The following is a 12,989-nucleotide window of genomic DNA, read 5'->3' as shown; positions in this document are numbered from 1 at the left end:
TATAAAAGCTTGTGCTGTTCACTTTTCATGATCTTTTTACCATCCTGACCCGGACTTGTCTGCGTGCCCCCTCTCGTCCTTCGGGCACGGGCACATCTTATAGTGTGACTTTATCTTTGTAAACTTATTCTAAATTCTCAATACCTACACCAAATCTTTCGGCCTCTCTAAATTTTCTATTTTCATTCCGCTCTCCCACATCTAAGCTATCGCAATCATTTTTCGTACTCGTACCGTTAGGAGTATTCAGTCCTCCTTACGTGACATGGTGCAAAACCCGTGTTTCTGACTTTTTAGCCCCAGACCGAACCATATTTCCGTATTTTTTCGTTACAAACTCAATCAGTGGCTCTCCTCCCCCACTAACTTTTTTCGCGATCTCCACCTCATGACTTGAAAATACTCTTAAGCCATGCATAGCCGACGCTATGATTGGGTGCACCACCATAGTTTCACAGCTTTATAGGTACCCAGTGTTGTGCGCCTAGTGTAACAGTTTCTCCAGCGATTTTCCTTTTCCCCCCTAATCTTTACACCGCTAATCCTTTCCTGCCATTTTCTCACTGGCACTGACCCTAATTCCACCCCTCCCCAATTTCGACGTTCCTCCCATTTCGTAAAGGAAGAAGAGTAGTAGACAATCCTTTTACACCGGGAAAAGATGAGCAGGCAGCAGATCAGCTTTTTCTTGTGGGTATACCCGCTCTCCCCGCGCGGTTATTATCTCCAAGCGAAAAAGATAGATGTGACCTAGCTGCAATGATGCTCGTATACTTCCATCTCATGAAGAAAAACGTCTTCAAAGCAAGCAGGTTTTTGCAGTGGACCCGCACAGAGTTCAGCGACGACGAGTTGGCAAAGTTGAGAAGACAACGTCAACTCCGAGATGGAAGTTTCAGCACATCGTCCAACATCGTTGGCGCGACACGATTCATAGCACGTTTCGTGGTTCTGTTCATGTACTTAGGGTGGCCCTCATTTTGGACTTTGCCGAATTTTTTCGGGTGGAACCCTTCAATGGGTGTCATTTGGTATGAGTAATGAACGGCAAAAAAAGTTTTTTGAAAAAAAAAATAATTTTTGACCGTCGTGCCCCAGGGGCATCTTGTGTCGGATTTCACTCCCGCGGCACACGTTTGTTTACGTTTTGGCCCTCTGGCCCTCTCTTTTGAGTATCACGAAGGCTGCCTAAACAAGTGAAACTATGTGATATGGTCCAAGTTTTTACGTACTTTGAGATTATGAGATCACATTTGATGTCAGGTTTTCGAAAACCCCCCTTCATTTCATCCCCGAGGGCGGCCCAATCGGGCGATTTTGATCCGGAAAAACGATTTTTCGCTACATATCGACGGTGCAAGTCGGCAATCACATAACTCGTTTGCGGTGTCTGAAAATCTCCGCAACTATGTTATTTTTTTAAAGGAGAACAAATGGACATGATTCCTTGAAGTTTTTGCAGAATTTTCCTCGCACATAGAAGAAAAATCACGGAAGTTTTAAAGAATTACCGTTGAGTAGTTTTCCGTTTAAAAAATAAAGTATGACAGGAAGTCTGCGACGTCGCAAACCGAGTTATGTGATTGCCGACTTTCACCGTCGATATGTTGAGTGGTTGAGTCTTTCTTTCAGCCATGAAAAAATTTTCTTGTATTCTTGACATATAACTTGACTATGAACTTGAACTATTCTTGACATGTGATGAAGCACACTTTTTGCGTTCTTTTACGTGGTGACATCAAATTTTATCTCAAATTTCCAAAAATCCCTTTTTGTGCAGCCCGAGAGGACGTATCGCGCGAGGCGGCAGATATAAATTTTTCCAAGAGCCCTTTTCCGCCGCACGCTTCCAATTTTTGTGCTTATCAGTCACATTGATATGAATGAAGTTGACTTTACTCACATTTTATCACATGACTGAAATGATGTTTTGACATGAATTGAGTAGAATTCCCAGTAATAAATGGTGCAGAATTTGATGTTTGTAGAATTGTTTTTCTTTTTACTGCCTTTCCCATTAGAAAACAGTAATTAAGGAAATAACTAAGGAAATAACTTAAAGGAAATTCCAGTAATGTGGAAAAGCGAATAAGAAGAACAACAAAAAAATCCAGAGGTGTTGATGACCGTGCGATTTCAGCGATTTCATTCGAATCTTACGTTTCATTTGTGCTAGATAATTCGATTAAAATGACGGGTGCAATGTAATTTGAACGTGCTGTGTCCAATGCAAACTCCAAAAATTACATCAATGACGAAGATGAAGGCTCCAATGAAGAGGAAGACATCAGAGCCAAAGAGCCCTCTATTTTTTACTTAGCAACTGAATTTTAACTCAATCATATGGGTTAATGGTGCAGAATTTGATATTTGTAGAGTTTTTTTTGTTCCCCCTGCCTTTCCCATTGGGAAACAGTAATCAAGGAAATAACTTAAGTGTGCTCAAAGCCCCTCTGGTGATATAAAAGTGAAAACATGTGTATCACCAATTGCAGTGTTTGAAATTTCCACTCAGGTATACGTAATTTTCATCTGAAGAAGAAAACTAGGTACCCATTATTTGAAGTTTTTCTTGAAATTCTCGAATTTTTCTTCATAAAATATTGATTTAAATGGGAAACAAAGCAATCAAATTCCTATGATTAGGGACTTGATCTTTTAAATAATCACACCTGCGGCGCGGCGTGCTGCCGCGCGCTGCTAGCTCGAAAAGCACACTGACGCCTACAAACCTAAAGGGATACTTCAAGCATTGCGCAATGCGTGAAGTAGCCCTTTAGGTTTGTAGGCGTCAGTGCGCGTTTGCGCTGGCAGCGCGGCGCGGCGCTTAGTGTGACTTAATTTTTGTAAACTTATTCTAAATTCTCAATACACCAAATCCTTCGGCATCTCTAAATTTTCTATTTTTTCATTCCGCTCTCCTACAATCAGTTTCGCACCGTTAGGAGTATTCAGTCCTCCTGATGTGACAGCACGGCAAAAGGGCTCAGGGTTTTTGATCTTTTTTATATCCGTTATTCCAGCTCAAAATGAAATAAAATAGTGTCACAAAGTAGGTGGGCTGAATTTTTTTCAAATAATAAAAATATTAAGTACCAACAATCTATAGGGGGTGCTATGTTAATATACCTATTGAATTGAGCACACGACTTTAGGTCTTAGCACAAAAATGAACTTTATAATCAATTACAGTGTATTATTCAGAACCCTCGAGAGAGATATCTCTGATGCCTACTTATCCATCATTTCAGCGTGCAAAATTGACAAATCGTTGGGCACACAACTTTAGGCCTGCTATTAGCACAAAAATGGACTTGATAATCAATCACAGCATATTATTCAGAACCCTGGAGAGAACTCTCTGTCGAAATCTTGAAAGTCGATTTCTCCATCAAACTCAACAATAATTAATTGAAATAGCCTTCATGCACGCTGGGCTTGTCGATTTCCTTTGACACTTTTGCAGTGGTGAATGCATAGCTGAAGTGCGCTCCAGCTAGAATTGTATTTAACAAATGGGTGGTTTTAATACGAGGATTAAAAATAAACAAGTGGTACGGAATATAACAAAAGGATATGAACTATGCAATACGATAATCCGGATAGCGGAACTTGGCTGTTTTGAAAACGCCTTCAAATGCAACGTGATACTTCACGCATTCCGGAGAGTTCAAATAGTTGTATCATTGCGCCTTAGAAACGCGACGGAAGATTACAATCGAAATAGCCTCCATGCACGCTGGGCTTGTCGATTTCCTTTGACACTTTTGCAGAGGTGAGTGCATAGCTGAAGTGCGCTCCAGCTAGAATTGTATTTAGCAAATGGGTGGTTTTAATACGAGGATTAAAAATAAACAAGTGGTACGGAATATAACAAAAGGATATGAACTATGCAATACGATAATCCGGATAGCGGAACTTGGCTGTTTTGAAAACGCCTTCAAATGCAGCGTGATACTTCACGCATTCCGGAGAGTTCAAATAGTTGTATCATTGCGCCTTAGAAACGCGACGGAAGATTACAATCGAAATAGCCTCCATGCACGCTGGGCTTGTCGATTTCCTTTGACACTTTTGCAGTGGTGAATGCATAGCTGAAGTGCGCTCCAGCCAGAAGTGTATTCAGCAAATGAGTAGTTTTTATAGGAGGATTGAAAACAAACAAATGGTAGGAAATAAAACATAAAAATGGGAACTTTGCAAAACAATAATCCGGATATCGGAACATGGCTGTTTTGAAAACGCCTTCAAATGCGGCGTGATACCTCACGCATTCCGGAGAGCTCAAATAGTTGTATTATTGCGCCTTAGGAATGCGACGGAAGATGACAATAAGTAATTGCTCTACTGAAAATCTTTGCAGACTGAGGTCCTTTCTTTTACAAAACAGTCACACATGAATATAATGCTTATCGATAGCTATAGTTGAAAAATGCATACTTACTTCAGATTGATACGTTATAAGTCTCTGCTCTCGTTTAATTTTATTAAAGGAAAAATTTTCATTGAAATTTTCCTCACTCATTTTATTAAATCGCAAAAAATTGCAAGGAAACATTTTGATAAGGTTTCCTTGAGGAAAATAAAAACAATCGGAGAATTACAACATTGCGACCGAGATACGCATTTATCTACTTCATCCATCGACATATTGTACTATATTTTTCTATTCTTACATCTTTTGATTACTAAGGATCTTTGTGTCCCTGAATAAGGAGAACTGGGATCGATACGATGAAATTGACTGTAAAAGAAAAATTTGCAATTGTGTCCCTATCTTTCCAGAATTTTCCGACCTATCTATCCATTCTGTTTTTTGAGGATGAAAAAATGAATAAACAAATTTCTGATTACCACGTTCCACCACTTTCATGTGTTGGAAAAGCAAAACTGAGTAGAGTGGTGTTCAATACCTTCTTCATCACTGTATTCTTGAAAAAGTAAGATCTGTTCACGTTGACGTTTACAAAAATTTAAATACTAACCAGACTGAATTAATTTTTTTTTTTTTTTTGTTCTTGAAACTGTGAAAGAGGCTCTTGAACTAGTTTGGGGGGGGGGGGAGGGAATACATTTACATCCTGCTGAATCTTTCCATTCTGACGAGGCATGAAGCCACTGGTAACAGAGTTCAAAAATTATTGAAATTACGAATAGAAAGCAAGCTTTTTAAATAAACTCTTTAATTGTAAGGCAACTTTGAGAAGAACAATAATAAGGAGTAATTAATCTAAAACTAGGTATAAAAAATAGTATCGGAAGAAAGCTTAAAGTAACTTGGAACTGAAAATAGGCTTTATGAAAGTGACGGCAAAATTTTGGAGACTTTTCATGTAGTCGAGTTGAAATGAGTCAGAGCTTCAAGCTAGAATGGCTGAAAGACAGGAATATTAGATTTCCAGGAAACAGCTTATTCTGAATAAAGTGGCAATTTGTTGTATGACAGAAATTTGAAGTTGCTTTGAATGCTCTAGACAGCGTACAATTTTAGAATGAAACAGTTTAGAGTTTGAGGCAATCTCACAGGGGAGGACATTGCTTCTGAGTAACATGTTTTCTGGCAGGAATTAATACATTTTTTTAACTTTGATAAAGGTATCGCTGACTACTGATAACAAGAAAAGTCTCATACAAATAACTTTATAACATAAAATGTAGTGAAATGTTTGGAATTGAGAAGCATGGATGAACCATTGCTCTGGAAAACATAAAAAAGAGAGAAAAAAGGTCAGAGATAGAATCATGATCGTTTGGTGGTAATAGTTTAGCTTAGTAGAAGCAGTAATAAATCTTACAATAATAGCAATGAAAATGGAGGAAGAGAAAAAATGTTTTTAATGCTAGGAGTTTTAAAAATAAGAATGAACTTTCAAACTGTGGAATACTTTTTCAACAATTTGTATGCTGTGAATTGAGTTGACTTGAGAAGAGAGCTTATAAGGTGGCATAAAACTTGACTAAAAACATTAAGTGTAATGTAAGGTAGTTCCTAGGCTAACTGGAAGGGTAGATAAATTCATGAATGGTAAAATTTTGATTTGATTCCCAGAATTTTAGAGGTCACATAATTTGAGACTAACAATTAATCAATTTAATAAAAACAAACTTCATTACCATTTTGTGTCAAATACTTCAAACTTGAATGGTAATACTATTGTATATAAAGACAAATAAAATTTAAATATTATCACGATACTAGATGTCAAGTTAAAAATCTTGACAGGAGGATTATGGGTAAATGCATCCAAAAATGAAGAGAATATCATGATGTATTAGTGCCACTTTCTTCTTATGACTACGCAGTACATGATGAAGAAATTGAAAGAGGGGAAAGGGTATAATATTTTATAAGAATTGATGAGAGAAAAATGGAAACACTTGCTTAGTGAATGCTGTCAGCAGAAAAATATTTGTTGTAAAACAAATTTTTATGGTGATTCACAGATACTTCAACAGTACGATTTTGGAGTAAAGGATTAAAAAGCATCAAATGTGTTTAGCAAAAGGTGAAATTACAGTGGGTGAAGAAAGCTAGTTCAGCTGTTTTGGAAATCATCTGAAACTAGTACAAAATTTTCATACTTGGATATCACACAAAAATGGATCGTTATTCTTGACAGAGCTATGTGGAATCTCTCAGCGCCATTTCATTCAAACAGACATCTAAGTGTTGATTTATATTATCACTGGACACTAAATTATTACAGCAAGGGCAAGGAACTTGTGGCTCGGAGCCTAGATTATAATCTGTGACATTGAATCGGTCATCTTGACCATTCGTAGTTTCATCCTCTTCATCTGAGATGTAAATGTCTTGATCAAATTGCCTCTTTGGGGGAATGGCATCCTTCGATTCTACAATATTTACTATTCCATTCACCGAATTAGAGGATTGTGCTTGATCAATGTTAGTAGGCTGATACTCAGAGGATGGGCCAGGTAAAAATCCAACACAGCTATCAAGATGATCATTTACGGTGTTACGACTGACTTTCATTGAGCAAACTGGACAAGGTACCATATCCTTCTCTGGAGTATCAAGACAAATAGTTTCAACACTAAAAAGCGGTTTTTTGGTGGGACACTCCCTTTCTACATCAGGAGAGTTTGTACTATCAGACACTGATCGTCTTTTAACTGTTAATCTAGCATCCGAGTCTGAGTTTGGTGTAGTACTTGAAGTAGAGAAGGATGCAAGAAATTTATCACGAGATGCTTTGGTGCTACCTTTTTTGCTATTGGAGGAGGGAAAATTGCGCATTTGCAAGCTACTAAGTGGGCTGACAGTCGATTTTGTTGGGGAGGAGCAATCTATCATTCGCCGGCTATCAACAGTCGGACTTTCTTGTAACTTTTGAGTTGGACTCTGCTTAGTTTCTTGCACCGGACTCCGGTGTGTTTTTTGCATTGGACTCTGTCGTGTTCTTTGCTTCTGCTTCTCTCGCTCTTGATTCGAGAACATCGCCAGCAGACGACTCCTTGATCTGTCATTTGCATTACCACCAAGTACTTGCCCATTGGATTTAAATGCTTGGAACCTGTCAATATTCAAAGGATTATCAACCTTTTTCACCTCTTGGGGCTCTTCTGCACTGACTTTTGTTTTGGTTTGCGTCTTGGGAGGAACTAAGACAGTGCTGCTACCTTTGTTTTTCAATCCCCCGCCAGCAGTTCTTCCTGCATTCCTGTAATTTCCAGGGGTGCTTCCCGAATTGCTTGTTCCTAAGGTTCTACCTGACGATGCCGTTCCAATTTTACCTCGACTACTGGTAGAGTTGCTTAATCCATTGGAGTTGCTGGAAGTAAGATCATGGAACCCGACTATGTTAGAGTTTGTTGTAGCGGATGCACTAACGGTTGGGTTCGAAGGTTCGTTCAGATCATTGAATCCATAAATTTTGGCAGCAACTGAACTAGGACTAGGGTTTACTTGGCTAGAGCTAGAGCTTGTGGATGTGGATGGTTGTGGAAAGAAGTTCCTGATGTCTTTAGCGCTAGACTTGGACGACTTGGGATTGGAGGAAGCTGAAACAGGGAGGCAAAAGAAAATTAATCGGTGAAGATTTGAAAACTCAAAAAATAAAATCGTCATCAGATGAAAAATTATACAACAGGGTGCATATAAGCAAGCAGCACTTTTAGCTTTTAATAAATAATAAAGGCTCTATGGAAAACTAAATATTTTTATCTTTCTAGGTGACAACATCATGCTGGCATTGGGCCAACAGTGGCATAGTATAGAAGGGGAAAGTGCAAAGAGGCTGCTAGTGGGCCTCACTTCGAAAGGAGCATCATCTTGCTTTTTTTTTTTTTTTTTTTTTTTTTTTTTTAACGATTTATCTATTAATGAATATTCCTTTGATTGTCTTTAAATATCAGTCAGTGAGGACAAACTATGAAAGCAAAGAAATGCTTAAACATCTCACGATCAATGAGAGTTCTGACATTGTATTAATTTAAAGCTAAAAATATGTAATGAAAATAAAAATATAAATGAGATGGATAAACATAAATATTAATTTTTTTAAAAACAATAGATAGCACTATAGATATTTATCTTCATGCTTTCTATAGTTTGTCAACATTTCAAATAAATACTGACAGATATACAAGCAAAGCACCCAATTCAAAAATATATTTTTCCTTGAAATTTTCGGATACACACTTTAGATTGACAAACAAAATTGTCTGAAAAATTTGAGAATAACAATATTTTCACAATATTCAAAATGTATTTGTTTTTTAAAACTATTTATTGTAAACTGCCACACATTACGAATTATATACGTTGTTTCTACCAGTTAAATAAAAAAGATTAAGTTAACGTTTTCAATAAATTTTGGTAAAAAATTTGTTCTTCATTGAAGGAAATAAGTAATGAGGGCAACATCTAAAGGCTCATAAGGCATTCTTCCTTAGCGCTGCGGTATAATTTAAATTACTATTCCTTTTTTTTTATGAAAAAGTGTCAGCTCAGGTAAGTAAACAGTAAAAAGTGAAACGTAGATAAAAGTGTCAATAAGCAAATTTTTGTTCGTCAACTGTAGACAAAATCCGTAAACAGTTTAACAAAATACGTCATGAAAACAAATTTTCGTTCTCCGTCTGTGCATAAATGGACGTGAGCTAGCCTAACCCGCCAAATCGCCTGTAATTAAATGAAATTTAATTTTCATTAACAGTTTCGTAATTATGTCCGGACCACGTTATCTAACCTGTTGACAATTCTGGGTGAGAGAGTGAAACCCATCGACAGTCCTGTAAATAGGCCACCGGGCTCTGATTGGTTGATGAAAATACCAACTTCGTTAACATGCAGGACAACTGTTTACTCATTTTGACGACAGTTTTCACACGAAAATTTGTGTAGGGGATTAATAATGTATAAAACATTGATCTGTACCTCAATAAACAGTTTTCCCCATTTTTTGCATTTTAAAATTGTTATCTAAACAATGAGTACGCAATGAATACAGAAACTACGATAAGATACACATATCGTTGCTTCTCTGACATAAGGGCATACCTCAATCGGACGTATTTATGCTAAAACGAATTAAGTGCATAGGATTTGCATGTAACATAGTTCCTTTTAGCATAAATACGTCCAATTTCCCCATGAGCATCAGGAAGCATGGATTCTTAAGTAAAACATTGCTCACGTGAAAATTGTGATACGCCCTTACATCAGAGGCACGACGATTTAGGACATTCTTTTAGAAGACTTATAGAGATTGTGTCCTGTGTAAAAGTACTTACTGGACGAGCTTTTCGGTTTCTTTTCTTTTTTTCCATAATTTTCTGGCTCCTTAATTTTGATGAATGTTCCCCCACACTCTGCATGATGGTCGCCATACCAGAAATCGTATGGTCCCGGGGCACGGTTTTTGGCACGCCTCACATAACCATAGTACGGCTTGCGATCACGGCATGGACCGTTGCATCGCCACCAGTGCTGTTGGTACAATCGCACTTCATCGTGGAATGAGTGATAAACCTGTATAAAACACAAGATTAGTTATCAGAGACAGATATGGTAGATTCACTTACATTCACTGTTAGAGTAGAACCCAAAATTTGTCAAAAGGACTTCAAAACTTTGAGCAAGCAGGTACAGCATTGATTTCAGTTTTTTTGGTGTGGTTAAATCACAAACGAAAACATTGGTCGGAGAAAATTCTAACTTCAGTAGTGCCAAGTAGTTTCTGAAAACAAGAGCACATGACCTTTCACTTCGGTTTTCTCAAAATCAGCTCAATATGACTTGGTTCCTTTTTGCTAAACGTGGTAAAATACCTTAGCCCAGGGGATAACTAAAGACAGCAGAGGTGAGAGTCGCATGTAAGTAATAGATTTTCTATACACTTAATTGAGAGAAAAACAAGCAAATTAATGATTGTGACTGGGATTCTACAGAACTGAACCTACAATTTGAAGGTTCAAGAATCTTTAAAACTTTTTTCTGGAGATAAATCGATAGCTTTTGGGCACTTGAGAACAAACGGAGGAACAGCATCGAGGATAGTCTAGGACTTGAATTCAGAGAAGAGTTGAAGAGGTTTAATGAGCGATGAATAGCTTCTTCTGTTTCTTATTCACACCTTGGATTCAAGTTCAATGGAAAAAGAGTTGGGATTCTTCCCAAATTTGTTAAGATAGTATACTTGCCGTAATTTTGGTGCCAGCTTCTTTATTGATGCGGCCCATGTGCTTGTGGAACTCAGGTCCATGACCATCGCGATCTCTGTTGTTGGCAGTTACAAACAGGTAAGCATGGATCATTTCGTGCTGGAATGGTAAAATTTTTCATAATTAGTCTCTCTTGTTTGGACAATATGTTCCAAAACTTTGTAAAAACTTCCAGATATTGCAATAATCTTATGATTTTCTACTTTAGCCAACAGTGTGTTATTTTGAAAGTTTTTCCTGTTTTATCAGGAGTCCTGCTGATGTTTTCTTAGAAAATTTTTGTTTTTACCTTTTTTTCGGTATGTGTAATCCATCTACATACCAATATGTTAGATAGACATATACATTGGTAGAAAAGGTTGTTAGACAAGGCTGAAACCAGGAGCGTACAAAATTCAAGATTCTATTATTTACGGATACAAATAGGGGCACAGCTTTCGTTTGCTTACTTCGATCCAAGCTTGGAGCCAATTTTCAGGAGAAACCTTTCATCTATTTCAAACCAAGTCAAATCTTTTGTCACTTGGTTCTCCATTTATCGCAGTGATGAGTATCAAATTAATCCTGATCCAGTTTTCAAATTGCAATCCTAAAATATGATCTATCTCTCAAGCAGATAGATTCATTCTCAAAGCTACTGGTGTACGCTGGTTTCTTTTGCACAAATGAGTTTAATTTAATGGCTGAGAGTCTAGGTATTCAAGAATTCCTGCATTTTCAAATGATAAATAAACGGAATGGTTTTCTGCAGATGAAGACAAAGTTCGAAAGACTCACCAACAATGTATTTATGAGATCGCTGCGAGGTCGAAGTTTCAGTAGGGGCTCGCTCAACCTCACAGAACACAACCCCATTCTTCCTTGGTAGTAGCATATACCTGCACAGCTAAAAGAAAGAAAAAAAAATTAGGAACTGAAAAGTAAGTTGAAGAGCTTCATGATAGTTGGATTTTGTTTTTTATGGGTAGCACAAATAATTACACTATGATAGTTCTACTTTCAGCATTGATCCTAACTCGAATTTGAAACCCTTTCTCAAAGGAGAAGCCTGACTTGCAAAGAAGAGAAGGGTCGATTCGATACCACCTGGAAATGTTCCAGCATTTTCTAGTTTATTTTGCTTCAGTCTTTGTTGGGTGTTTTGTTAAAAAATTTGAGCTATTTTGCATATTATATCCTTCCACTGTATATCTGAGCATGTCTACAGCATGTAAAGGCACAGGTCAAATTCTAATTAGCTTAAAACTGGTGCAATTCGACAGATAAATGCGTATGACACAGGCAATTAAGAATCGTCTGCAATTTGCAAGGGGTTCACAAGATTTTTCGATAAATCGCAATAATACGCAAAGCTGTGAAGCAATTTTTAAGGGTTATGGTCTTCAAAAGCATGAGCTCCGCTTGGAGAGCCTTCATTTTTGGTGATACTCCATGCTTTGTCTCGAAACTAGTTTAGTTGCCTGACCGATCTCAACCCAACTAATGCCACTGAGTTTACTGCACGCTCTTTCGAATGTGCCTACTTCTACCATGTTTTCATGGAGAAAGAAGTGTCCATTTGCATAGGCAACACAATCAACACTCTAAACTTGTTCTTCTACTTCTTAATTTTATGATTTCTTACATTTATTCACTACTGGCTTGCAAATTGCCGGCGATTGTTCATTGCCTGTGGCACATACATTCAGATGGAATGCATTGATAAAATAACCAAGGGACAAAGTAAAGCAAAGAATTCAAAACCTTCTCCCTGCATGAGGCATCATTTAAGTTAAGTCACATAATCAAAAGAAAACTTGAGGAGTTTTACCTTGTCATCTGCTTGCTCCATTTGACTTCAACAGCGTCTAATCTGCCCCAAAAAAAGCGTTTGTTGAATTCACCAAAGAGTGCAAATATATCAGGGGTTGGATCAATCACCTCCCATGAGGAATCATTCAGAGAGGTAAGTTTTTCAACTTCCTTGCTAGGCTGCTTAGGACTAGGTTTCCGGGATTTTCCTTTGGATCCTGATTCGCTGCTGAACTTATCCAAGTCGCGTTGAAAAATTAGATTTTCTTTGTTGGGCTACAGAAAGCAAAAACAACAGACATTCATTTTATATTAATGCTTCAATTGAGGGGCTTGATGGACGAGGGGATGTGTGCAGTTTTGGCAATTTCGCAAAATATGAGTTGAAAGTTTCAAAATTACATGGCGCCTTATGAAGGAAAGAAAATTCCAACTCACTTTCTCATGCTTGAAAATTATATAAGGGTGGTGAATTTCCCATGGAATATATTTTTAGACTAATTTTAGAT

General features: G+C 37.5%; 1 protein-coding gene across 1 annotated transcript; it reads right to left on the bottom strand.

Annotated features, from left to right (window-relative positions):
• Nucleotides 1-5,166: 5,166 nt before the first annotated feature.
• On the bottom strand, nt 5,167-12,756 carry LOC140225364 (uncharacterized; the record flags this gene model as incomplete). Its single annotated transcript, XM_072303970.1, is given in 5 exon segments — nt 5,167-8,025; nt 9,760-9,997; nt 10,669-10,788; nt 11,467-11,575; nt 12,500-12,756. Coding segments are annotated over 5 exon segments (2,127 nt in total), but the record flags the coding sequence as incomplete, so codon positions are not given.
• Between the last annotated feature and the right edge of the window lie 233 nt (nt 12,757-12,989).

The sequence above is a fragment of the Bemisia tabaci genome, chromosome 9, assembly GCF_918797505.1.
Source record: "Bemisia tabaci chromosome 9, PGI_BMITA_v3".
Classification (NCBI taxonomy): domain Eukaryota; kingdom Metazoa; phylum Arthropoda; class Insecta; order Hemiptera; family Aleyrodidae; genus Bemisia; species Bemisia tabaci.
Note: the sequence above shows the minus strand (reverse complement) of the source record. Positions and strands in the feature narration are given on the sequence as shown.